This window comes from Rhinatrema bivittatum, chromosome 3 (genome assembly GCF_901001135.1).
Source record: "Rhinatrema bivittatum chromosome 3, aRhiBiv1.1, whole genome shotgun sequence".
NCBI classification, from domain to species: Eukaryota; Metazoa; Chordata; class Amphibia; order Gymnophiona; family Rhinatrematidae; genus Rhinatrema; species Rhinatrema bivittatum.
This window is the reverse complement of record NC_042617.1, coordinates 240,659,646-240,683,874: the sequence shown is the minus strand read 5'-3', so window position 1 is coordinate 240,683,874 and position 24,229 is coordinate 240,659,646. Positions and strand designations below refer to the sequence as shown.

The 24,229-nt window shown below is 43.8% G+C and overlaps 1 protein-coding gene across 1 annotated transcript in view; it reads left to right on the top strand.

Annotated features, from left to right (window-relative positions):
• TMEM178A (transmembrane protein 178A) overlaps positions 1-23,897 on the top strand; it is a 272,754-nt gene extending 248,857 nt beyond the window's left edge. Inside the window, exon 4 of the mRNA XM_029594349.1 lies at positions 23,740-23,897. Coding sequence (XP_029450209.1) covers positions 23,740-23,882 — 143 coding nt within the window. The 3' untranslated portion in view covers positions 23,883-23,897. The remainder of the gene's footprint in view (positions 1-23,739) is intronic.
• Positions 23,898-24,229: the final 332 nt, after the last annotated feature.

Here is a 24,229-nt window from a genome sequence, read left to right as displayed (position 1 = left end):
CTACTCTCTGCCCCAAAGAGTGAGCACACAGGCGCTGCCCCTACATAGCCTATGCTGAGCCTGACTGACAGACCTGGTGCCCTGGGACTTCTCTTCCTGCCTTCAGTGGGAGTGTGCACCCTTGCGGCATAAAAAAACTCTACCTGTGCAAACAGCCGCAGCGTAACACACTGAAACTGGCACTTGACCTCCTAGTCTAAGCAGCCAACAGAGTGGCAAGAGAAATCAATCCGAGCGCAAAAGTTCAACAAGATACCAGCAAACTCCCACTCCTGCAGGAGTGAGCACAATGAACTACTGGGCCTTTTTTTTTTTTTTCAAATAAATCTTTTGCCCGGAGTGATCCCGCTGTTCCACAAGCCGAGCAGAATGAATCAAACACCAGTGACTAGGTCCCTCAACACGCCCAGCCACACAGCCGCTGCCTGAAAACACCACTTCCCCGCGGCGAACACACCACTCAGAAGTCAACCGCTCAACTGGAGAGGCTGCCTCCACATTCCCTGGCTCCATGCAATCCATTTTATTTATTTATTTTTTTAATAAAGGAAGTACTTCCCTGTCAGTAGTGTTCTCCTTTTGAGCCACCACAGGGAGGATAGTGAAGGTGGGAGAGGGAGAGAGGCATGAGGGATCCGGTACCACCGAATTTCAGAAAAAGGGAGTGAAGCAGGAGGGACCCTGCACCATCAGATTTCAGCATTCTCTCAGGACAGAAGCACACCAAGGGTCACCAACCCCCTGCTTGCCCAACTCAACCAGGAGGGATGGCCCCACCAAGACCTCACGATCTCCTGGGAGGACTCTCTCAAACTTGTCTTCTTTTTATGTTGGTTTTTTTTTTTAATACACTCCAGATTGCAGGGTTTGCACCATCTGCCAGAGACAGGGAAATACTGAGGGACTGCAGGTAGTACCAAGGTTATATCAAGTGTCAGTAAAAATTTCTGTCTCCATCAACTGGCAGGGAGACAAAACCCAGGAGTCTGGACTGATTTGAACATTTATTTATTTAAAAGTGTTTATATCCGCTGATCTTCCCAGGTAGCAGGTCAATTGGGTAGTCATATGGGTGATGTGGTCATATAGTCTCAGCCTTCTTCTTATTGAACACACCGACATATGCAGTGTAGGCCTGTGGGAGCCTGGGTACAGTAGGAAGCTCAGAGAGGGCATAGCCACCAATGGAAGCACAGACTGCAGGCAGTGATTGAAGCAGTAGGCACCCCAGGTTTTGATGTCCTTGCAGAGCCAATCAATGTTGGGGGTACACTACCGTAACCATGGCAGCCCCGAGATGAGGGGATTCATGGACTTTTAAGTACATAGAGGAAACTGATTCCTGATGTAGGAGTCCCACCTTGAGTGTCAGGGGCACAGTGATAACCTGGATACTTTCATGCAGTGGCTCACCATACATGGAATAAATGATTGATCTCTTGAGAGGAGTCACCAGAATGTGATGTCAGACTACAGTCTCTTCAATAAAGTTTCCAGTGGCTCTGGAACCGAATACGTCAGTGAAATATACTCCAGTGCCCACCTCCAGATGTGCAGGAAGCACTAACTTAGAGGATGGCAAGGGACAAGTGATGCCTAGGGTTGCCTCTTCAACCAACCCTAGGCTCTGAAGTTTCCCACTTTTTCTGGGCAATTCAAAGCATAGTACCCTGAAGCAGAGATTATGGGTGCTACATCGACATCTTTCTTCCTTAGATATTATAGAGCAGCCCAACTACATGGTCTCCTCCTCCATGGTAGGGGAAGATGAGATCCTAGTCGGATGCTCTACTGGTCTGTGGAACTTTGGTGCCAGGCATATGGAACATTGTAGGGATTCTTGCTCCTGAGATCTCTCCTGGAAACGTATGTCTACCTTGATATATAGGGAGATTAGCTTATACAGACTGGAAGGCCTCTCACGGCTCACCAGCTCATCTTTTATTTGGTTCAAGAGACCTTGCTAGATAACAGCAGTCTGGCTTTCCTCATTTCATTAGAGATCTGAAGTCAATATGCAGAACTGGACAGTGTACTGCCTCGCTGTTTTGAATCCTTGGAGCAAATGAAGCAGTCAGCAGCAACTGAAGAGCATTGGTCTGGCTCATCGAAGACCCTTCTAAATTGGGCTATGAACTCCAAGAGATTGGCAAGAATTAAGTCATTCCTCTCCCATAGGGGAGATGCCCATTCCAACACATGTCTAGACAGGAGCAAAATAATAAAGGTCACTTTGACTGGGCAGTAGTGAAGCTGGTGGCTTGCAACTCAAACAGTATGAGGCATTGGTTATGAAAACCATGGCAGATACAAGAGATGGAGGAGTAGCTTAGTGATTAGAGCAGTGGGCTATGAACCAGGAGACCAGGGTTTGAGTCCTGCTGCTGCTCCGTGTATTGGGCAAGTCACTTTACCCTCCATTGCCTCAGGTACAAACTTAGATTGTAAGCCCTCTGGGGATTGGGAAATACCTACAGTACCTGAATGTAATCCACTTTGAAGCGCTGAAAAAAGTGTGGAATATAAATCTAAAAAAATAAAAAAAGAGATGAGAATCAGATCCTGGACGAGCCAGGGATGGTGCTGGTGTGGGCCATATAGCAGGAATTGGGGCCGGAAAACTGGCAGCATGTAGGTTGTTCAAATAGTTAGCGAGGTCCTTTAGGAGGCCTGTGATTATGCTTGAGCTGGCCTTATTGCTACTGTACCCTATAGGCCAAACCCTGCAGGAATTGAGGCATAGCCAAATCAGCTGAACTCATGGTCTCAGCAATTTATCATGCTCTGGGGGATATGAGCCCTTGGGCTGTTGCTGCTAGACTACACTGCCTGAGGTATGTGAACATGATGAACTAGGCCCTAGCAGGTAGCAGCTGACACACCTCAAGGCAAGGTCTTCTAACTAGCCTGCCCCCTTTCCCTTGGGTTGAGCCCTCAGGTTCTGGCAGCCAACAGGACTTCTCTGGCAGGGTAAAAGAAACAAGACCAAGGCAGGCTGCAGTCAGGGCCAGTGGAGTTCAGGCAGCATCATGTAGAGGCAAGGCTCAGGGCTGGCAGAGAACTAGCAAGGTCAGTGTCCAGGCAGGGTCAAGCAAGCTCAGAAGGCAGTTCAGGTCAGCAATAGAAGAACAGTCTGAAGAAAGACTGATGAGAAGACAAAGCAAAGCAGGGTAGGAGAACAAGGCAGGGCAGAGAGGTGAGGCAGGGCAGGTGCATGACTATGCAAGGCTGGACAAGGCAGGAACAACAGCAATGTAGCACCAACAACTAGTGCAGGAGGACCTTAGTTGCTGAGGCACTTGCTGGTTGCAAAGGACTTCCTTATTTACCTAGACAGGATGTGATATCATCAGCTAGCACCCCAGGAAGTCCTGGCTGCAAGGCCTATAACAGGAGCTCGAGGTTGCAGGAAGTACTATACACAGCCCTTGGATGCATCACAGAGTGGGATGCTATGATGTAAGTGCCTGAAGGTAGGAAGTGTTACATCACATTTGTTTAAACCCCTCTAAAAGTCACCTTTCCTTGCAGGGATTGGAACTTTCCCCAGTATAATCCAAATTAAATCTTGAAAAGAATGTTGTAATTGTGCACAGTGTATTGCCATGTGAGCAGTCAATTTTTGCGTGTTCAATTATGATGCTCTCTTGGTGCATCCAATATAAATTAACCTGCACAGGTATTAGATGAGATATAGCACACCTGAGGAGCCACAATCAGTGGAACTCCTAAGAGTAATGCTCCAGCCTATGATAGAGCTGACATAGAGCAATGCCTCTGAGCTTGATGTCCCAATTGGGTGTCTTGATGAAAATCTCCTTCTGAGGGCAGCACAGAAGTGACTATCATGTCCTGTATGTTATGACCACTTGAATGCTATTTGTGGGGGACTTGAGAATGTCTCAAAACATGCCAATATTTTTGAATAATGCCCGCCACTTCTTGTGCTTTATCAGTATACCTCAAAACACAGATCAAGTCAAATACAGAACCCTTTTGATGGCATATATTGACTAACCCTGAATCAAAAAACATTGGGTAAGAACCTGAGTTTTTTTGCTTACAAATAACTAAATCTGTGCAAACTTGATATAGCTATATTGTTATGTGTGAACCCCGTACATCTATTTATATACTACTCATTCTAAAAATAAAGTTATGAGTTAGTGCTATTTGTGCTAAAGAAATCAGGAAAGAAGTTGGAACTTACTGTGGAAGTGAACACTGTCTCAAAACTGAATCTATTAATATAAAAGCTGCCTTCTACGGGATGTTTGTATATAACGCTTCCATATCAAGTGTGATGTCTTGTAACAATTAGATTATGTGAAGTATTTTAGGTATTTTACACGAACAACCAGGCCTGGGACATGAACGACTTTAAAAAATGTTTTATAAAGACTGAAGCAGGTTCTAATAGAGAACTGTGACTGGATACTAAAGGCCAACCGGGGGGATTGGATAGTGTCTTATGAATCTTGGGAACATGTAAAAAAACAGGTGCACATGGAAAAGGTACACTCAAAAAAAGGTCTCTTTTTAAGTTATAAAACTGACCTTGGTTCTACAATAATAAGACTGTCCACAGATGTTTTAATGGAAAAAGTAGAATCGGTACATTACCCCAGAAGTAGTATAGGGCTGCAAGGATTGATGCTGGGCAGGACTAGGGCTGGACCTCCGCCTAACCAGCTCCCTCCTCCGCAGGAGGAGCCCTTGGGTTCTGGGAGTTGGTATGCCTTTGCTATGGCAGAACATCATGGTGAATCTATGCAGTGGTCAGACTGGAAGAAGGCTGGACAGGTTAGTAGTCTGAAGCAATGCTGAGCCTGAGTAATGGGTACAAGGATAGAATTGGGACAGGGACTGAATGTAGATATAGACAAGCTGGAACTAGGCAAGGGCTAGAACTAGATACAGACTGGGGCAAGACAATACATAGGCAAGAAAGGGGAAGGATACTAAGGCTAGGATTGAGCAGGACAGGACTAGACAAGACAAAACAGAACAAAGAACACAAAGGCCCAGAGGCCACTAGGCATAAGGACCAAAGGCCAGTAAGCAAGGAGAGGCTTGGAGAGGCCACTGAGCCAGAAGCAAGGTAAAGTCAGGCCTGAAGATCACAGATCTTGGCAAGGCCTAGAGTAGGCCACAGTCAAGGCAAGAAGTGAGAGCAGGCCTGGAGGCCACAGGCAGGGTGCAAAATAGCAGAAGGTCCAAGGACCACAGAACAAGGAGCAAAAGGCACGAAGGCCTGGAGGCCACAAGGCAAGGCAAGAAGGCCTGGAGACCACAAGGCAAGGCAAGGAGCAAGAAGGCCCGGAGGCCTCATGGCAAGGCAAGGGAAGTTGCAGTAGTCAGGTCAAAGAGCCAAGGGTGACCTCAAGAGAAGGCAAGGATACAATGGCAGAACTGGTTTACATAGGGCCACTAAGGAGATGGCTTGGATAGCTCTGAACAGAGCTGGAGGCCTCTGCAGGTGGGGAGGCATCATAGTAGTCTGAATAAGGGTATGATGAGGCTGCACAGCAGATGAAATCATAACACTGTCTTTATATCTCTGATAAATACTGCTGGTGGCTTTGTAAAACCACCACTCACCCCTTATCTGTTTGCAATCTGTGCTAAAGACCTTAAAGCCTGAAATTCACCTCAGCAACATCCATAAATGTCGTCACTATTTTGACATGAAATCAACCCCCACCACTCCCTCTCGACGCACTTCGTCACAATATAGACTGGGTAAATGTATCATCGGGTCACGCTAGAGAGATAACGTTCCTGGATGGAATAAATGATAGCTTTATGGAGCAATTGGTTCAGGAACCGACGAGAGAGGGAGCAATTTTAGATCTAATTCTCAGTGGAGCACAGGACTTGGTGAGAGAGGTAACGGTGGTGGGGCCGCTTGGCAATAGTGATCATAATATGATCAAATTTGATTTAATGACTGGAAAAGGAACAGTGTGCAAATCCAAGGTTCTCGTGCTAAACTTTCAAAAGGGAAACTTTGATAAAATGAGAAAAATTGTTTAAAAAAACTGAAAGGAGCAGCTACAAAAGTAAAAAATGTCCAAGAGGCGTGGTCATTGTTAAAAAATACCATTCTAGAAGCACAGTCCAGATGTATTCCACACATTAAGAAAGGTGGAAAGAAGGCAAAACGATTACCAGCATGGTTACAAGGGGAGGTGAAAGAAGCTATTTTAGCCAAAAGATCTTCATTCAAAAATTGGAAGAAGGATCCAACAGAAGAAAATAGGATAAAGCATAAACATTGGCAAGTTAAATGTAAGACATTGATAAGACAGGCTAAGAGAGAATTTGAAAAGAAGTTGGCTGTAGAGGCAAAAACTCACAGTAAAAACTTTTTTAAATATATCCGAAGCAGAAAGCCTGTGAGGGAGTCAGTTGGACCGTTAGATGATCGAGGGGTTAAAGGGGCACTTAGAGAAGATAAGGCCATCGCAGAAAGATTAAATGATTTCTTTGCTTCGGTGTTTACTGAAGAGGATGTTGGGGAGGTACCCGTAATGGAGAAGGTTTTCATGGGTAATGATTCAGATGGTCTGAATCAAATCACGGTGAACCTAGAAGATGTGGTAGGCCTGATTGACAAACTGAAGAGTAGTAAATCACCTGGACCGGATGGTATACACCCCAGAGTTCTGAAGGAACTAAAAAATGAAATTTCAGACCTATTAGTAAAAATGTGTAACTTATCATTAAAATCATCCATTGTACCTGAAGACTGGAGGATAGCAAATGTAACCCCAATATTTAAAAAGGGTTCCAGGGGCGATCCGGGAACTACAGACCGGTTAGCCTGACTTCAGTGCCAGGAAAAATAGTGGAAAGTGTTCTAAACATCAAAATCACAGAACATATAGAAAGACATGGTTTAATGGAACAAAGTCAGCATGGCTTTACCCAGGGCAAGTCTTGCCTCACAAATCTGCTTCACGTTTTTGAAGGAGTTAATAAACATGTGGATAAAGGTGAACCGGTAGATATAGTATACTTGGATTTTCAGAAGGCGTTTGACAAAGTTCCTCATGAGAGGCTTCTAGGAAAAGTAAAAAGTCATGGGATAGGTGGCGATGTCCTTTCGTGGATTGCAAACTGGCTAAAAGACAGGAAACAGAGAGTAGGATTAAATGGGCAATTTTCTCAGTGGAAGGGAGTGGACAGTGGAGTGCCTCAGGGATCTGTATTGGGACCCTTACTGTTCAATATATTTATAAATGATCTGGAAAGAAATACAACGAGTGAGATAATCAAATTTGCAGATGACACAAAATTGTTTAGAGTAGTTAAATCACAAGCAGATTGTGATAAATTGCAGGAAGACCTTGTGAGACTGGAAAATTGGGCATCCAAATGGCAGATGAAATGTAATGTGGATAAGTGCAAGGTGATGCATATAGGGAAAAATAACCCATGCTATAATTACACAATGTTGGGTTCCTTATTAGGTGCTACAACCCAAGAAAGATCTAGGTGTCATAGTGGATAACACATTGAAATCGTCAGTGCAGTGTGCTGCGGCAGTCAAAAAAGCAAACAGAATGTTGGGAATTATTAGAAAAGGAATGATGAATAAAACGGAAAATGTCATAATGCCTCTGTATCGCTCCATGGTGAGACCGCACCTTGAATACTGTGTACAATTCTGGTCGCCGCATCTCAAAAAGATATAATTGCAATGGAGAAGGTACAGAGAAGGGCTACCAAAATGATAAAGGGAATGGAACAACTCCCCTATGAGGAAAGACTAAAGAGGTTAGGACTTTTCAGCTTGGAGAAGAGACGACTGAGGGGGGATATGATAGAGGTGTTTAAAATCATGAGAGGTCTAGAACGGGTAGATGTGAATCGGTTATTTACTCTTTCGGATAGTAGAAAGACTAGGGGGCACTCCATGAAGTTAGCATGGGGCACATTTAAAACTAATCGGAGAAAGTTCTTTTTTACTCAACGCACAATTAAACTCTGGAATTTGTTGCCAGAGAATGTGGTTCGTGCAGTTAGTATAGCTGTGTTTAAAAAAGGATTGGATAAGTTCTTGGAGGAGAAGTCCATTACCTGCTATTAAGTTCACTTAGAGAATAGCCACTGCCATTAGCAATGGTTACATGGAATAGACTTAGTTTTTGGGTACTTGCCAGGTTCTTATGGCCTGGATTGGCCACTGTTGGAAACAGGATGCTGGGCTTGATGGACCCTTGGTCTGACCCAGTATGGCATTTTCTTATGTTCTTATGTTCTTATCTCCAAACCCCTTTTCAACTTAGAACCCCCCATCACAAAAGTGGTAACCCTCCCCCAATGAGAGTGTGACATCATTTATGAACAGCCCCCCTTGGCAAAAATTTAGATATTGGCTGTGTATGTCCATCTTGATATTGTTTCTCTAATTTGGTCTCAAAATTAAGCCTATAAAAGTAGAAATATGCTGCTCAATAGAACCAAGAGGCATCCACCTAGATTTTGGAACCACAACAGTGGAATCAGCCAATGGTTGTGAATGCTGAAAAGAAAAATCTGTAAAATAATAAAAAAAAAAAAAAAAAAAAAAAAAAAATATATATATATATATATATATATATATATATATATAGATATAGATTAATTGGGCATTGGAACAAATCATGCCAAAAAAAAAAAATTGTAAAAAAAAAATAGTAAATTTGGCACTTAGTAAAGAGTCCTTTACTAAGTGCCAAAACTGTTAAATCTCCTTACTAGATAAATTAATTACCACTGTTTCTGCTGTGTCTGCCAAGTAGCCTGTCACAGTGAGGGTGACAGTAAGATCTCAAAACCAGTGCAGAGGAACAGCAGCCAAAAGGATTTTAAATGTTTCTAGTGTTCAACCCAGAAAAAGCACAATTGAACCTCTGTGAGAGAGCTCAACCAAAGCACTTTCTCCTCAGAAAATGTCTCAGGAGAAACACACCCTAAGTCCACACATGCTTAGAATTCAGGATCATTGTCACTGGATCCACAGAGAAGCAATAGGCTGATTTGGAAAAATGCTTCACTCTGATACATTGGCATTTTGGTTTCCTTGCTGACACATGCTGGCAAGTCTGAGAGATCACATATGAGTCTCAGAGAAGGACTGGTTGCATTGAAGACTCCCACATGACCTCCCTTAGAAAACTTTTGCTCCATAGACTTTAATAAGCCATTAAACTTTATGGGAGCTAAACGAATGGGATATATTTCATTCATGGGAAGTACCCATTCATTTCATGGCCCCCCAAATGAAATGAATAGGGTCCTTTCATTTCAGATATTTCATTTTAAACAAATGCACATCCCTAATATTTCAGTCCTGGAAGGATTTACTGTACATGTGATATAATAATCTTTTGTCTCACTTATTGTAGCAATATATCTTATTTACAAAATCTTAATATTCTGCTCTCATTAGCAATCAGATTGTTCAAGGTGGGTTACAACAGTGAATACATACAGCTGGATATTTCCTAACAAAAACACATAATAACCAAAGACATTTGAAGCTGGGTCAGACCAAGGTTGATCGAACCAAGTATCATCTCTCCAATAATGACCAGTCCCAGTTGCAAGTACCTGCAGATCCCTGCGATAATGATGGCTTTCCCTAGTTTACCTGGCTAACAATGTTCTATGGACTTCTCCTCCAGGAACTTGACCAAACCTCTTTTAAACCCTGTTATATGATTGTCACCTTGAACACATCCTCTGGCAATATATTTCGCAGCTTGATTGTGGTTGAGTGAAAGGTACTTTCTATGATTTGTTCTAACTTGGCTGGTTTGTTTGTTTCATAGAGTATCTTTTTATTTTAGCATTTGAAAGGGTAAAAGCTGCCTCATATTCCACTCCAATGATGATTTTATAAAATTCTATCATGTCCCCTTCTCAGCCATCTCTTTTCCAAGCTGAAGAGCCCTGTGTAGCTCGTCATCATGAAGGATTCATTCCATGCCCTTTATCGTTTTGTTTTTTTTGCCTTTCTTTACACCTTTTCCAATTCTGGTATATCTTTCTTGAGATGGGGAAAGCAAAACCCTACACAATACTCAAGGTGTGATTGCACTACGGCTTGATAGAGAAGAAATATAATATTCTCTATTTTATTCTCCGTAGCTTTTTGGATCAGTCCTAATACTCTATTTGCTTTTTTTTGACTGCTACCCCACACTGAGCTGAGAATTTCAATGTATTGTCCACAAGGTCCTTTTCCTGGGCAGTGACTCCAAATAAGGAACCCATTGTGTACCTGTAATTGGAATGTTTCCCTATGTGCACCAGATTGCACTTTTCCAAATTAAATTTCATCAGAAGTCCAATTTCCTCATTTTGCAAGGTCCTGCTGAAGTTCCTCACAATCCACTGCAGTTTTAACAACTTTGAATAATTTCATGTTATCTGCAAATTCACCTTACTTGTTCCTTTTATTATTTAAAATATGTTAAACAGTATAGGTCCCTGAACAGATCCATGGAGGACTCCACTAATGACTTTTATCCATTTTGAAAACTGACCATTTAATCCTACTTTCTGTTTCCTGTCTTTTAATCAGTTACCAAATTCACAATAGGACATTGCCTCCTATTTCATGACTTTTTAATTCCCTGAAAAGTCTCAGATGGGGGAACTTTATTAAATGACTTCTGAAAATCCAAATAAAATGGAGCGTAACTCATATGGTGCATCTATATGAATATTTACACCTTCAAAAAAGTCTAATAGATTTTAAGGCATCTCTTCCTTTTACTGAAACTGTAGAGGTCAATAATCAAAGCCATTTAGCCAGATAACTCACAAGCTATCTGGCCAAATGGCAGTTTTTGAATATTTGCCCACTTAACCCACTAAATTATAGATGGATAAGTTATTATCTGGCCATAACTTAGCCAGATAAAAAAAGGTGTTCCTGAGGAGTTGAGGTGCGGGCCAAAGTTATCTGGCTAACTTAGCTGATTTGTAACTGGCTAAGGGGGTTATTTTCCAACCTGCAAAAGGCCATTATTGCGGCAGTAGCATTCAAATTAGGTGGAGGAGAGGATTCGGGGAGGAGTTAGGGAGGGGATTAGGGCAATAGGCCGGCGGCAATGCTGCCGGTGATAATGTTTAGAACATTATTTCCTGTGGTAGAGCGGGAAATAGCACCACCTTTTACGGTGGCGCTATGCCCGCGATAGTGTGCAGCACGGCCGCACCGCGGCAGGTGAGATTGCAATGCTGTGGTGCAGCCAGCTGCAGGCCTGCCCCCTTCGTCACCCTCCTATCCCCCTTTACCGCCACGTTCATTATTCCGCAAGGAATGATGAATCCTGGCCTAAGTTAACTGGCTAACTTTAGACTGAAAGCTCAAAGTTTCATGGTGTGTTTTAACCTGGTGTTTGGCAGGCTGGCTTCTCTGGGTAAGTGAACATGGCAGCAATCTAGGGGGCGGGAATGAATGTGACCAGGTCGGACTAGGCCGTATTGGAGGGTAGAGTATGACTGAGACAGACTAGGAAGTGGGAGAGAGACTGGGACAGATTGGGCCATGCTAGGGGGGTGGGAGTGACTGTTGGAGAATCTAACTTCAAAATGACTAATAAGTTTATGGATACACATGGCAGAACAATTGAGGAGGGAGAGAAAACAGAGGAAGAGGAGGTATCCCTTACAGAGAATATGTATATAGGGTACAGTTTTTTTGGAATTGTCAGAGGAGAAAGATATACGCAGGTTCAGATTCAACAAGGAAACCATACTGTACCTATGCCAGTAGTTAGAGCAGAACCTGCACCCTTCCACCCACAGGGGTCGCGCCTTGCCAGTACACAATCAAGATCACTACTGCCCTGGCATTTTTGGCCATCAGCATCTTCCAGTTACCTCTAGGGCTCTAATCTGCCACCTCCATAAGTACTGAGCAGTTCCTGGCTATGTTTCTTAGGAAAACATAGCATTATATATCTTTCCCTCAGAGCAGATAGCAACAACAAATAATGAGCTTTCTGGAAGACTATTCCACATAATGAGACTGGCAATAGAAAAAGTCCTCTCTCGCATCTCATCGAAATGCGCAGATTTCACTGGAGAAACAATAAGTAATTTGGATTGCGAGGATCGAAGTGTATGCTGCAGGTTGTACATTTTTTAAAGTAAGAAAATCCAAGGATAATCAATATTTTCCACAGATCTATGTATAATTGTAGCAACTTTGTATTTTATTCTGGACTCAGTTGGGAACAATGCACATTTTACAGCACCAGGGTAAGATGCTGCCATCTATTGGTGCGAAGCAGAATTCTGAGCAACCTGAAGTGCGTGGAGAATGGCAGACCTAGATATAGGGCATTGAAATAGTCTATGCTGTTAAGTACTAATTCCTGGAGGATTGTCCTGAAACCTGTTGGTAGAAATAAAGGTTTCAGGTCTCAAAGTAATTTAAGCTTAAAGAAAGTTGCCCTAGTCACAGTATATAAGAACATAAGATATGCCATACTGGGTCAGACCAAGGGTCCATCAAGCCCAGTATCCTGTTTCCAACAGTGGCCAATCCAAATCTCAAGTACCTGACAAGTACCCAAACATTAGATAGATCACAAGCTACTATTGCTTATTAATTACCGTAATAGCAGTTTATGGATTTATCCTCTAGGAACTTATCCAAACCCAATTACACTAACTGCTGTAACCACATCCTCTGGCAATGAATTCCAGAGCTTAACTATGTGCTGAGTGAAAAAGAATTTTCTTCGCTTTGTTTTAAATGAGCTACTTGCTAAATTCATGGAGTGCCCCCTGGTCCTTCTTTTATCTGAGAGAGTAAATAATTGGTTTACGTTAACTTGTTCAAGTCCTTTCATGATTTTCAGACTTCTATCATATCCCCCCTCTGTCATCTCTTCTCCAAACTGAACAACCCTAACCTCTTTAGCCTTTCCTCATAGGGCAGTCATTCCATGCCCCTTATCATTTTGGTCACCCTTCTCTGCATTTTCTTCAATGCAGCTATATCCTTTTTGAGATGCGGTGACCAGAACTGCACACAGTATTCAAGGTGTGGTCTCACCATGGAGCGATAGAGGCATTATGACATTCTCCATTTTATTTTCCATTCCCTTCTTAATAATTCCTAACATTCTGTTTGCTTTTTTCATCACCACAGCACACTGGGCAGACAATTACAATGTATAGAGACTGGAGTTTAGGATCTGTTCTTTTCTACCTTCTCCCTTACTACAGGCCGATATGGAACAGTGCGCTCAGGTGGAGCTCACTGTTAACCCACATTTGGATGTGCTAGCTTTACCCCTTATTCAGTAAGGGGCAATAGCGAGTCGAAAACGCACGTCCAACCCCCCCGAACTTAATAGCGCCCGCAACATGCAAATGCATGTTGATGGCCCTATTAGTTATTCCTGCACGATTCACTAAGTAAAGTGTGCAGCCAAGCCGCACATTTTACTTTCAGAAATTAGCGCCTACCCAAAGGTAGGCGCTAATTTCTGCCAGCACCGGGAAAGTACACAGAAAAGCAATAAAACTGCTTTTCTGTGCACCCTCCGACTTAATATCATGGCAATATTAAGTCGGAGGTCCCAAAAGTTAAAAATAGTCAAAAAAAATAAAAAATTTAAAATCGACCCGTGGCTTGAAAACCAGGCGCTCAATTTTGCTGGCGTCTGGTTTCCGAACCCGTGGCTGTCAGCGGGTTTGAGAACCGATGCCGGCAAAATTGAGCGTCGGCTGTCAAACCCCCTGACAGCCGCTGCTCCTGTCCAAAAAGAGGCGCTAGGGATGTGCTAGTGTCCCTAGCGCCTCTTTTTACCACGGGCCCTAATTTGCATAGGCCACCCTCCTGATTCGCGTGCCCAGGAGAGTGGCCTGGGCGCTCTCCCGCAACTTTTTCTGTGTCAGCCTGCTAGTGATAGAGGATATCCACTCAAAACCTGGCTCATGATAATGCTAGCTAATCCACAGATTGCAATTACAACAGGCCCACTGGCAGGCCATGGCAGTCATCGAGAGAGCTGCTGGCCTACTCAAAGCTCATTTCCTCTGCCTGGATAAATCTGGGGGATGCCTTCTCTGCAGCATCACTGTGATATCTTTCTAGCCTGCTGCATGTTTCATAACCTTACTAAAACTAGAGGCCTATCTGCTCCAGATGGACTATAAGATCATCAGGATGAAGAGGAAGAGAGGGCACACAACCTGAGTAAGGAGAAATTGCAGAAGATACATCGCCAGATTCAACAGCAGGCTATGCAGGAAAGGAATATTCTGATACAAAGACATTTTAGAGGATGAAAATGTGTTTACAAGAGTGATAGAAGTGCAGAAAATGACATAACAGTTAATGCTTCTTTGGATTCTGTTATTTTTTTGTTTTGTGGAGAGTGGGGAGAAGGCTCTGCTGTCTTCTCCTGTCCCAGTCTTGTGCTTCTCTGCAGCAGTGTCTGATCACTGCTGATGGTGTCCTCAGAGAGCATGGAAACTGGGCGTAGAAGATGATAGCTGCTGGAGAAGCACAGAGGGCTGCGTTGCTTCAGCAAGGAGATGTCTGGCTACAGAGAAGATGGCCAGGAAACTATAGACCACAGACCTGACATCTGTGCCGGGCAAAATGGTAGAAACTATCATAAAGAACAAAATTACTGAACATACAGACATTCATAGTTTAATGGACCAACATAAAACTGATAGCATTTATTAATATCTGCAAACATTAACCTCCATTCAATGGAAACTGGATCTTTATTTCCATCTAGTCAATGCTCTTTCACATGGTACTCACCTAAATGCTAAGCAAATTTAGTAGATAGCCCAAGTTAGCAAGTATTATGCATGTACATGGTATCAAACAAATATGCATTTTTAGGATGATCAGTATGATAAACTGCCAAGACAGTGACACATGTTGCTATTCATTCATTTACTATATGCCCCCAGTGATAGAATAAGACAACCTGAGCTTCTTTTATAGTTCAACAGGTTGATTATTAAACAGATCTAATCACAAAAATCATGCAAAAGAGACACCATATACCAGGGCTTCCAAAGCCTGTCCTGGGGACCCCCAGGTAGTCAGGTTTTCAGGATACCCACAATGAATATGCATGAAATAGATTTGCCTATAATGGAGACTCAGTACATGCAAATATACCTCATGCATATTCAATGTGGATATCCTGAAAACCAGACTGGCCATGGGATCCACAGGAGAAGTTTGGGAAGCCCTGTCATACATAAACTCATCTGCAACCCTAAAAAATGTAGCTGAGATGGTATGTGTGCTAAATGATTCATATTCCTTTTTCTGTTTTGAGGCAAACAATCACAATTTTTAGTAATTTATTTGTAATTGATTGTGTACTTCAGTGTTTCCCAGCCCTTTCCTGGAGGCATACCTAACCGCTTGGGTTTTCAGGATATCTATAATAAATATGCATAAGATATGTTTGCATATATTGGGGACTCAGGGTATGCAAATCTAACTCAAACATATTAATTGTGAAAATCCTGAAAACCTGACTGTCTAGGTATGCCTCATGAAAAGGTTGGGGAAACATAGGTGTACTTGTTGATAATGAAGAAAAAAAACGGAATGTTGTTGCACTTTAAGCCCCGATTTTTACTGTCCTTTGCCAAAACCTACTAGTAAAGCTTGGTACAGAATCACTTTAAAATACATTTAACATAATGCATGTTAAGTAAATAAACATACTCCACATCTGTTACCTGACCATATTTCCTTAAACTTTCATTATAGGGTTTTCAGGGATGTGGAGGTTTGTCTTTTCCTTAAAACAAACAAACAAAAAAAATCTTCTATGTATCACAGAATATCTTCAAATGGGAGTTTAAGCAGGACTGGTCCAAAATCAAATAGGTGGTTTTCAATCAGGGCCGGATTTTAAGAGGTATGCGCGGGCATACATTTGTGCGTGCAACCCGGCGTGCACAAATGTACGCCCAATTTTATAACATGCACACGCAGCCGCGCGCATGTTATAAAATCCATGGTGGTGCGCGCAAGGGGTGCACAATTGTGCAACTTGTGTGTGCCGAGCCACGCAGCCTTCCTCCGTTCCCTCCGAGGCCGCTCCAAAATCGAAGCGGCCTCGGAGGGAACTTTCCTTCCGCCCCCCACGTTCCCCTCCCTTCCCCTACCTAACCCGCCCCCCAGCCCTACCTAAAACCCCCCCTTACCTTTATCTTATAAGTTGCGCCGGCCATTGGCCGGCCTGCGATCCCAGGCAAATGGCCGAAGTGCGTGGAGGCTCCCTCCCCACCCCCAGACCGCCCCCCCCCTCGCCCCGCCCCTTTTTTCAAGCCCCGGGACATACACGCGTTGCCGGGCCTATGCAAAATAGGCTCGGCGCGCGCAGGAGCGGGTTTTCGTGGTTACACGCATAACCCTTTTAAAATCTGCCCCTCAGTTAGCAGGAAAAAGATCAACCGACCAAAAATAAAAAAATCTCTAGATCATCATCACAAATATAACCATAGTTAAATAAGGAATGAACAATTGTCTAATTCAAGTTTCAAACTCAAGTTGACAAGTTTTTCTTTTCTTTTTCATGTTTTTTCTCATTTATTTTGTTTTAAAGAAATGAAATGAAACAAATGAAATTTCAAAATCCCTAAAAAGAAAAAACAAAAAGTGTTCCGTGCACACTCCTGTGGGCTGATGCAATATAGTACACTCAGCCGAGCGCACTGTTTAACCCACAGTTGGACCCGGGCTGTGTAGGAGCTAATCCCGTTATGTTATAAGGGGATTAGCGCGTCCAATGCGCAAAACTAATTGCACTCATCACATGCAAATGCATGGTGATGAGGCTATTAGTTAGTCACTCCAAATAGAAAAAAAATATGTGTGTCCAATACACACATTTGAGTGCCCCCAAAAAGTTATACATCCTCTGATGTGATATTAAGTCAGAGGAACGAAAGATTTAAAAAAAAAAAAGTTTAAAGTGTGCTGGCAGTCAGGTTCAGGAAACGGATGCTCAGTTAACCAGCATCTGTTTTCCAAACCTGTGGCTGTGTGCCGATTAGGAAAATTGACGCTGATGAATTCAGCATTTGTTTTCTTAACCGCTAGACAGCCGCTGACAGCCGACCTCTCCTGGGCGCCTGCTGTCAAGGAGGTGCTAGGGGCGCACAATCAACCCTTGTGCCTTCTTGGCAGCACGACCCCTAATTTAAATACTGCATGGTGCCCTAAGGAGCGGTGCCTGGGGGCGCATTAGGAAAGCGGGCGCTGAACACTCAGTACCCACTTTCAACACATTTTTTTGCATTGGTCCCCTAGTTACTGTTTGTATATCTCTTTTTTTTTTTAATTTAAACTTTTATTGGAAAAATATAACTCAACAACAATCATAACATAGAGCAACCAGTGCAATGTCTTGGCCTTTTTTTCATTATACAGTTACAACCCCCCAAAGGGAATAATACTTCCAAGATCATAACAAAGGAAACACATTAATTAAGAAACACTAGCATTAAATGATTAAGTAGGCAGTACAAGTAAGCACACTGAGAAAGATAGAAAAGATTGTTACAGCCCCGGTTGCTTGCACAGCGACCGGGTCCTTACCTTCCCCGCGGGTCTCCCTTCAGCGCCGCGAGCCGCGCGATCCCGGGCTGGCCTGGCCGCATGGCAGCGGCGTCCTCCTCGTGGAGACGCCGGCAAGGCCCGATGGTAGCTCCTCCCCCTGCAGGGGAACACGCGCGCGAGAAGTCAGTCCTTTTGAGGGTCCAGCACCCGGAAGTGCTGAACCGCCCTCTCTCTGACGTCAGCCCCGGCGGGGGATTTAAACCCGCAGCTTTCTCCCTTGCCTTGCCTTGCAACGCGGTTGCTCCTTGGAGGGTTAGTTGCAGTTCCTGATTCCGGTTACCAGTTCCAGCGTTCCTGTTATCTTTTGACTCTGATTCCTGCTGCCTGCCTTGACCACGGTTTGTCTTCTCGTTTCTGATCCCTGCTGCCTGCCTTGGCCACGGTTTGTCTACACGCTTCTGATTCCTGCTGCCTGCCCTGATCCTTGCTCCGTTCCGGGTTTTCCTTCACGTCTGCGACTCTCCTAAGTCCCAGCGGTCCGGGTTCCTACAGGCTCCTCCTGGGGGAACCTCGGACTTCCAGGGCGAAGCCACCTAAGCCCTAGCGACCCGGGCCTCAACAGCTCCTCTGGTGGGGTCTTGGGTTTCCAGGTGAAGATCCTTCGTCTGCGGTGTGTGTCTGCCTTCCGACCATCCCTCTCCATCGGTCGGTCCAAGGATCCACTTCTGACGCTAACAAAGATACCTATAAATATAAAAATTTAAATAGAAAGAGCAAATCTCAATTTAGTGAGAAGGCAAATAATCAGCACTGAAGGGTATGTATCTAATCTTGAGAAGAGGTGCAATTGTGTCTCTCCCACCAGGAAGTATATGGCAACCAAACTTTTTCAAATTTCAAGAGATTATTATATCGCAAAGCATGAATCTTGTCGAAACGGTAAGTTTTATGGATTCTGCGAAGGACAGCATCCAAAGTAGAGACTGATTTGCACTTCCAGGCAGCTGCAGCCTCACACCTTGCTGCTAGAAATATCTGCTGACATAGTTTCTGCTTATTCCCTTCCAATTCAGGAATTGGGATATTCAACAGAACATGTTTAGGGTTACAGGTTTCCTTTACCCCTAGCGCTTCAAACATCCAAGCATATATGCTTCCAATAGGCCTCTTTAATAGCACATGAACACCAAATGTGATAGAAAGAACCCAGTCCTATGCAACCCATCCAACATCTCTCGTTCCCATGGTGGTACATCTTACACAACTTCTCCAGAGTCAGGTACCATCTAAGTAGCAGAAATAGAACCCTTAGTAGTATGGAAAGAGAGATCCCATTCATCCTCAGTCAATTTATAATCAAGATCTTTTTCCCAGGCTACAATATGTTTCAGGGAAGTCTGTAGTTGAGTATTTGGTAGCCCATACACTTTGGAAATAATTCCATTTATAGTATCTGCTTTGTCACATTAAGTTTCAAAAATAGTTTTTCCCCTATCGATGCACCAACATTTTATAGAGGTTAAGACATGTCTTAATTGAGCAAATGGGAGAAAATAATTTACATGTAGTCCAAATTTATGAATTACGGTAGCTCATTAAACATCAGGTAATGCCTGTATAGGCATCAACCCAATAAAAGACTGTTCCAACTGTACCCACTGCTTCACAGTTACTTTCCTGTTCCAATCAATGACTGTTCTCACTTGTGAGGCTGCAAAATACAAAGTTAGATTGGGTACACTTAAATTACCTCTGACTTTAGGCTAGTACATGATCCACCAAAAACCCCTAGGGCAGGGGTCAGGAACCTTTTTGGCTGAGAGAGCCATAAACGCCACATATTTTAAAATGTAATTCCATGAGAGCCATACAATATGTTTAAAACTAAATACAAGTAAATGTGTGCATTTTATGTAAGATCACACTTTTAAAGTACAATAAGTCTCTGAAAATATTACACCAGGACTTAAGACACCAATACATCTCCTATTAGGAAAACGGACCAAGTCAGGCTGCTATAGAGTCCTACACAGAAACTACACGCCAGCAGAAAACCTCACCTGAATCACGTGCTGTCCCTCACCTAACATAGAATAAAGAGACCAAAACGCATAACAAGAAGCATGCAGACAAAAACTGAATTGGAAACTGCAACAAGCCAGAGTCTCTGTATGCAGTGTAACAAAGGAAAAAAGAAACATCACACATCCTTATAAAACAAATCAAGAAATATAAAATCATCAGCAGTAAAACTGTACTAACAAAAAGAACATATTTCGAAACAGCTGATGAGTGGAATATCCAATAATTAAAAACTCATATAAACATTTCCAGATACCAACAAAATATTTCAAAATAGCAGACACAAAGATCCAGTAATGAAAAATAATAAGGATACAAAATTTTTTTGCTCTGCATACCTGGGAACGTTTGATATCCAGGTGTCCTGAGATTGTTCTGAATTAGCAGGAGGTGGGGTGGTTTGCTTGGAACTTTCTCCTCTCTCAGTCACATACCAGCGCTCTCTCTCACACTGGCTCTCAATGACACACCTATACACACATGCTCTCAGTCACTCACATATACAAATGTTTTTTCTCTCTCACTTATATAGGCTCTTAATTACACATTTACACACATGCTGTCTATCTTTTCACGCTTACACACACACAGGCTTTCAATCACATAAATACATGCTGTCTTTTTCTCTCACACACAGACTCTCATTCACATGCTTACAAACATGTCCTCTCTTTCTCTCATTTACACACAGGCTCTCAATCACATACTCACATGCTCCCTCACCTAAATCAGCTCTCAATCACACACATACACACATGGTCTCTCTCTCTCATTTAAACACAGGCTCTCAATCACATACTCACATGCTCCCTCACCTAAATCAGCTCTCAATCACACAGACACACATGGTCTCTCTCTCTCATTTAAACACAGGCTCTCAATCACATACTCACATGCTCCATCACCTAAACCAGCTGTCAATCAGACACAGACACACATGATCTCTCTCTTACTTATACACACAGGCTCTTAATCATACATACACATGATCTCTCTCACACACAAAGGATCTCAATCATACACACATACTCTTTCAAACAAACAGGTTTTCAATTACAAACTTACACATACAGGTTCCCAATGGTAAACTTACATTCATGCTCTCTCTCTCACAGGCAGGATCTCAATCACAGACATACTCTCTTTCACATATACAGGCTCTCAATCATTCACATACATGCAATCTCTCACTCACACACACAGGATCTCAAACACACATCTCGCTCATTCACTCTCTCTCTCTCTCCCCCTTCCCCCCCCCCCCCCGCCCCCCGGGAACTCGCGGCAGCAGCAGCCACCTCCCAACGCTAACCTCCTTCATTTTCAGCCCTCGCGGAGGCGAAGGCGGAGTCCCATCGGCCGCGGTTGAAGATTTTCATTTTCCTCCGAGCCGCGCTGCAATCTTCTTCCCGTCGGACACTAGCGTGCCTGCGCGGGTCTTCCCGCGCAGGCACCCGATGCTCTCCACTTCCTCTTCCGGGCCGCGGGAAGAAGAGAGCACGCCGTGCTCTCTTCCCGCGGCCCGGAAGAGGAAGTGGAGAGCATCGGGTGCCTGCGCGGGAAGACCCGCGCAGGCACCCGATGACTCCAGCGCTGGCACCCGGCTGACACCCGATGACTCCCGCGCAGGCACCCGGATGACTCTAGTCGGCGTGCTCTCTTCTCCTCCCCCCCGCGGCCCGGAAGAGGAAGTGGTGAGCATCGGGTGCCTGCGCGGAAGAAGAGACCACGCTAGTGTGGTCTCTTCTTCCCGCGCAGGCACCCGATGCTCTCCACTTCCTCTTCTGGGCCGCGGGGGGGGAGAAGAGAGCACGCCAGTGCCGCTGACTCCAGCTGTCCTGCCGCGTTCCGCCCGGGCTGACAGCATTTTAAGCCCGGGCGGCGGAGGACCGGGGAGCAGCTGGGTCAGCGGGGAACCGCGAAGTATGGCGACACTTGTCTGCGAGCCAGATGCAGCCCTCAAAAGAGCCATATCTGGCTCGCGAGCCATGGGTTCCCGACCCCTGCCCTAGGGGGTCTGCATCTCCAAATAAAATTCAAAATGTTCTTATGCCATGATTGCAATATAGCTGAGGAGATAGTAATTGGAAGCGATAAAAATAGATAGTTAAATCTAGGGAGCATGTTCATTTTAATAATTGCAAATCACCCCAACCAGGAGAACCCACACCTATCCCATTTTTCCAGGTCCCTTATATTAGCCTTAACCAAAAGGATATAGTTTAAATTAAATAAATCTGCTATTTGGTTAGAAAGATAAAACTCCCAAATACGTGAGTTTTTGTTTAGCCCATTCAAAGGAAAACTTTCTATGAATCAAAGCTGCTAAATGATCCGGCGCGCACACATGTACACCTGATTTTATAACTTGCGCGCATGCAAGTTCTAAAATCAGGGGTCGGTGCGCGCAAGGGGGTGCACAATTGTGCACCTTGTGCGTGCCGAGCCGCGCTACCTTCCCCCATTCCCTCCCTGGCTGCTCTGAAATTGGAGCGGCCTGGGAGGGAACTTCCTATCCCCCTAACCTGACCTTCCCACCCCTTTCCCTAACCTTTCCTCCCCCTAGCCCTACTCTAACCCCCCCAAAATTATTTTACCTTTTGCGTCTGCCTTTGAGCAGGCGCAAGTTGTGCGCGCCGGCAGCCTGCTGGCATGCAATCCTTTGACACAGCGGCAATGGCCCCGTGTGGGAGGCCTCTGGCCCATCCCCGCCCCGCCCTTTTAGTAAAGCCCCGGGACTTACACGTGTCCCGGGGCTTTACCCGCATTGCTGGGCCTTTTTAAAATAGGCCCGGGGCGCGTAAGACCATTTAGGCGCGTAACCTTTTTAAAATCTGGCCCATAATTTTTTTGACCCAATCCAAAAAGAAATCACCAAATTGCATTTTCTCCATTGTTTTGAATAGGAAAGACCAATGCACCATATCGAATGCCTTTTCGGCATCAACGGTCAGCAAGAAGGAGGGAATGTTTTCCTATTGTACCCACTAGATAAGATCAATAATTTTGCAAACATTGGGGGTCATTTTCCAACTCGCGTTACGGCATTTTCGCATATGATAAAGTGTTTTCACATATGAAAAACGCCTTAACGCATGCGAAAAGCACCATAAAGTGATGCTAATTTTTAAAAGGGGAGGGATTGGGGCGGAGTCGGAGGTGGGAGTTTTGTAAAAGTGGGCTGGCTTCACAAAGTACGAAGCCATACACATGATATCACATGTTTTAACACCGTTTTAACAGCGAAAATAACTACACTTTTTTCATTGGCGTTAAGCTGTGCGATGTAATGCGATATGTCCATAACGCAAATTGCGATTATTTCGCAAATTCTGTTTTGGGCATTTTTAGGCTGGGGACAGGCCTGAGATGTGGGAGAGGATTGGGGGATGGGCCTGAGATGTGTGGAGGATTGGGGGAAGGGCCTGAGATGTAGGGGGAGGGGAGAGGGAGGGAGAGAGAGATTGCCTCTGGGGGTGGCACCATAGTAAGCAGCTAATTATGCTACTATAGGAGGCCCACCTAGAAACGAGGTGAAGTTTAGGTAGTAGTGTAGGGGTTAAGGGCCACTTTGACATGCAGAGTGAGACGTATGAACAGAACAGTGCACTCTTGTGAAGATTTGATGTCTTTCAGAGTGTGGAAATTCAAACAACGATGAGATTTGTACAGTGTTCTCTCAACCTAGCTTGATGTTACCCAGGTAGACAGATCTATATCTGTCTCACTAATTGTGGCAACCAAGATATATAATTGAGAGTAATTTAGAAAAACAATCTCTGATGTCAAAAGATATGGTGACCAAACTACCTTCTGCAGATTTAATCTTTGCAATATAGCTCTGGGTCATTAAAGATTTTAATCTATAGGTAAGGTACCGCCCGGCTTTGTTACCCCCTTCAAAATATATTTGTCTTGTCAATTCTAACTGGTGAGTAATGGCCTCAGTTTTGAGAGCATTTAGTTCACTCCTAGCTGCATTTAGCTTCCTAAGAGTTATGGGAGATAGAATAGATTTGTGAACTAAAGATAAAGTTTCTATCTTTTTCAGGAGTTCAACTTGAATTTTCTCCTTTTCTTTCTCTTTGTAGGATGCCAAGGAGATCAGTGGCCCCCGCAAAACTGCTTTGGAGCATTCCCATACACAGACAGTGGAGACATTCTCCTGACTATTGAACTGAAAATATTCCTGCAGAGTAGAAAGCAACTGATTATATATAACTTCATCTTTTAATAAAGATTCAAGTGCTAGTAACATCTCCCAGTGTCATAATTAGTAAACTGAAGGTCTAACCATAGTGGAGTACGGTCCAACCAAGTAATATTGCCAAAATCAACATTTGTTATGCTATTTATGATCCCTTTATTCACAAGAAAAAAATAAATTTGAGAATAAGATCCATGTAGTTTAGAAAAAAAAGTGTAGTTTCTGGAAGAGGGAAAATTCTGGTGCCAAATATCAACCAATGACCAATTTTCCATCAATTGAGTTAAGTTGCTTCATGCTCTCTTCAGCACACCAACTTTCACAAAAGAATTATCTAGGGCGGGAAATCTAGTCACATTAAAATCGCCTTCTAC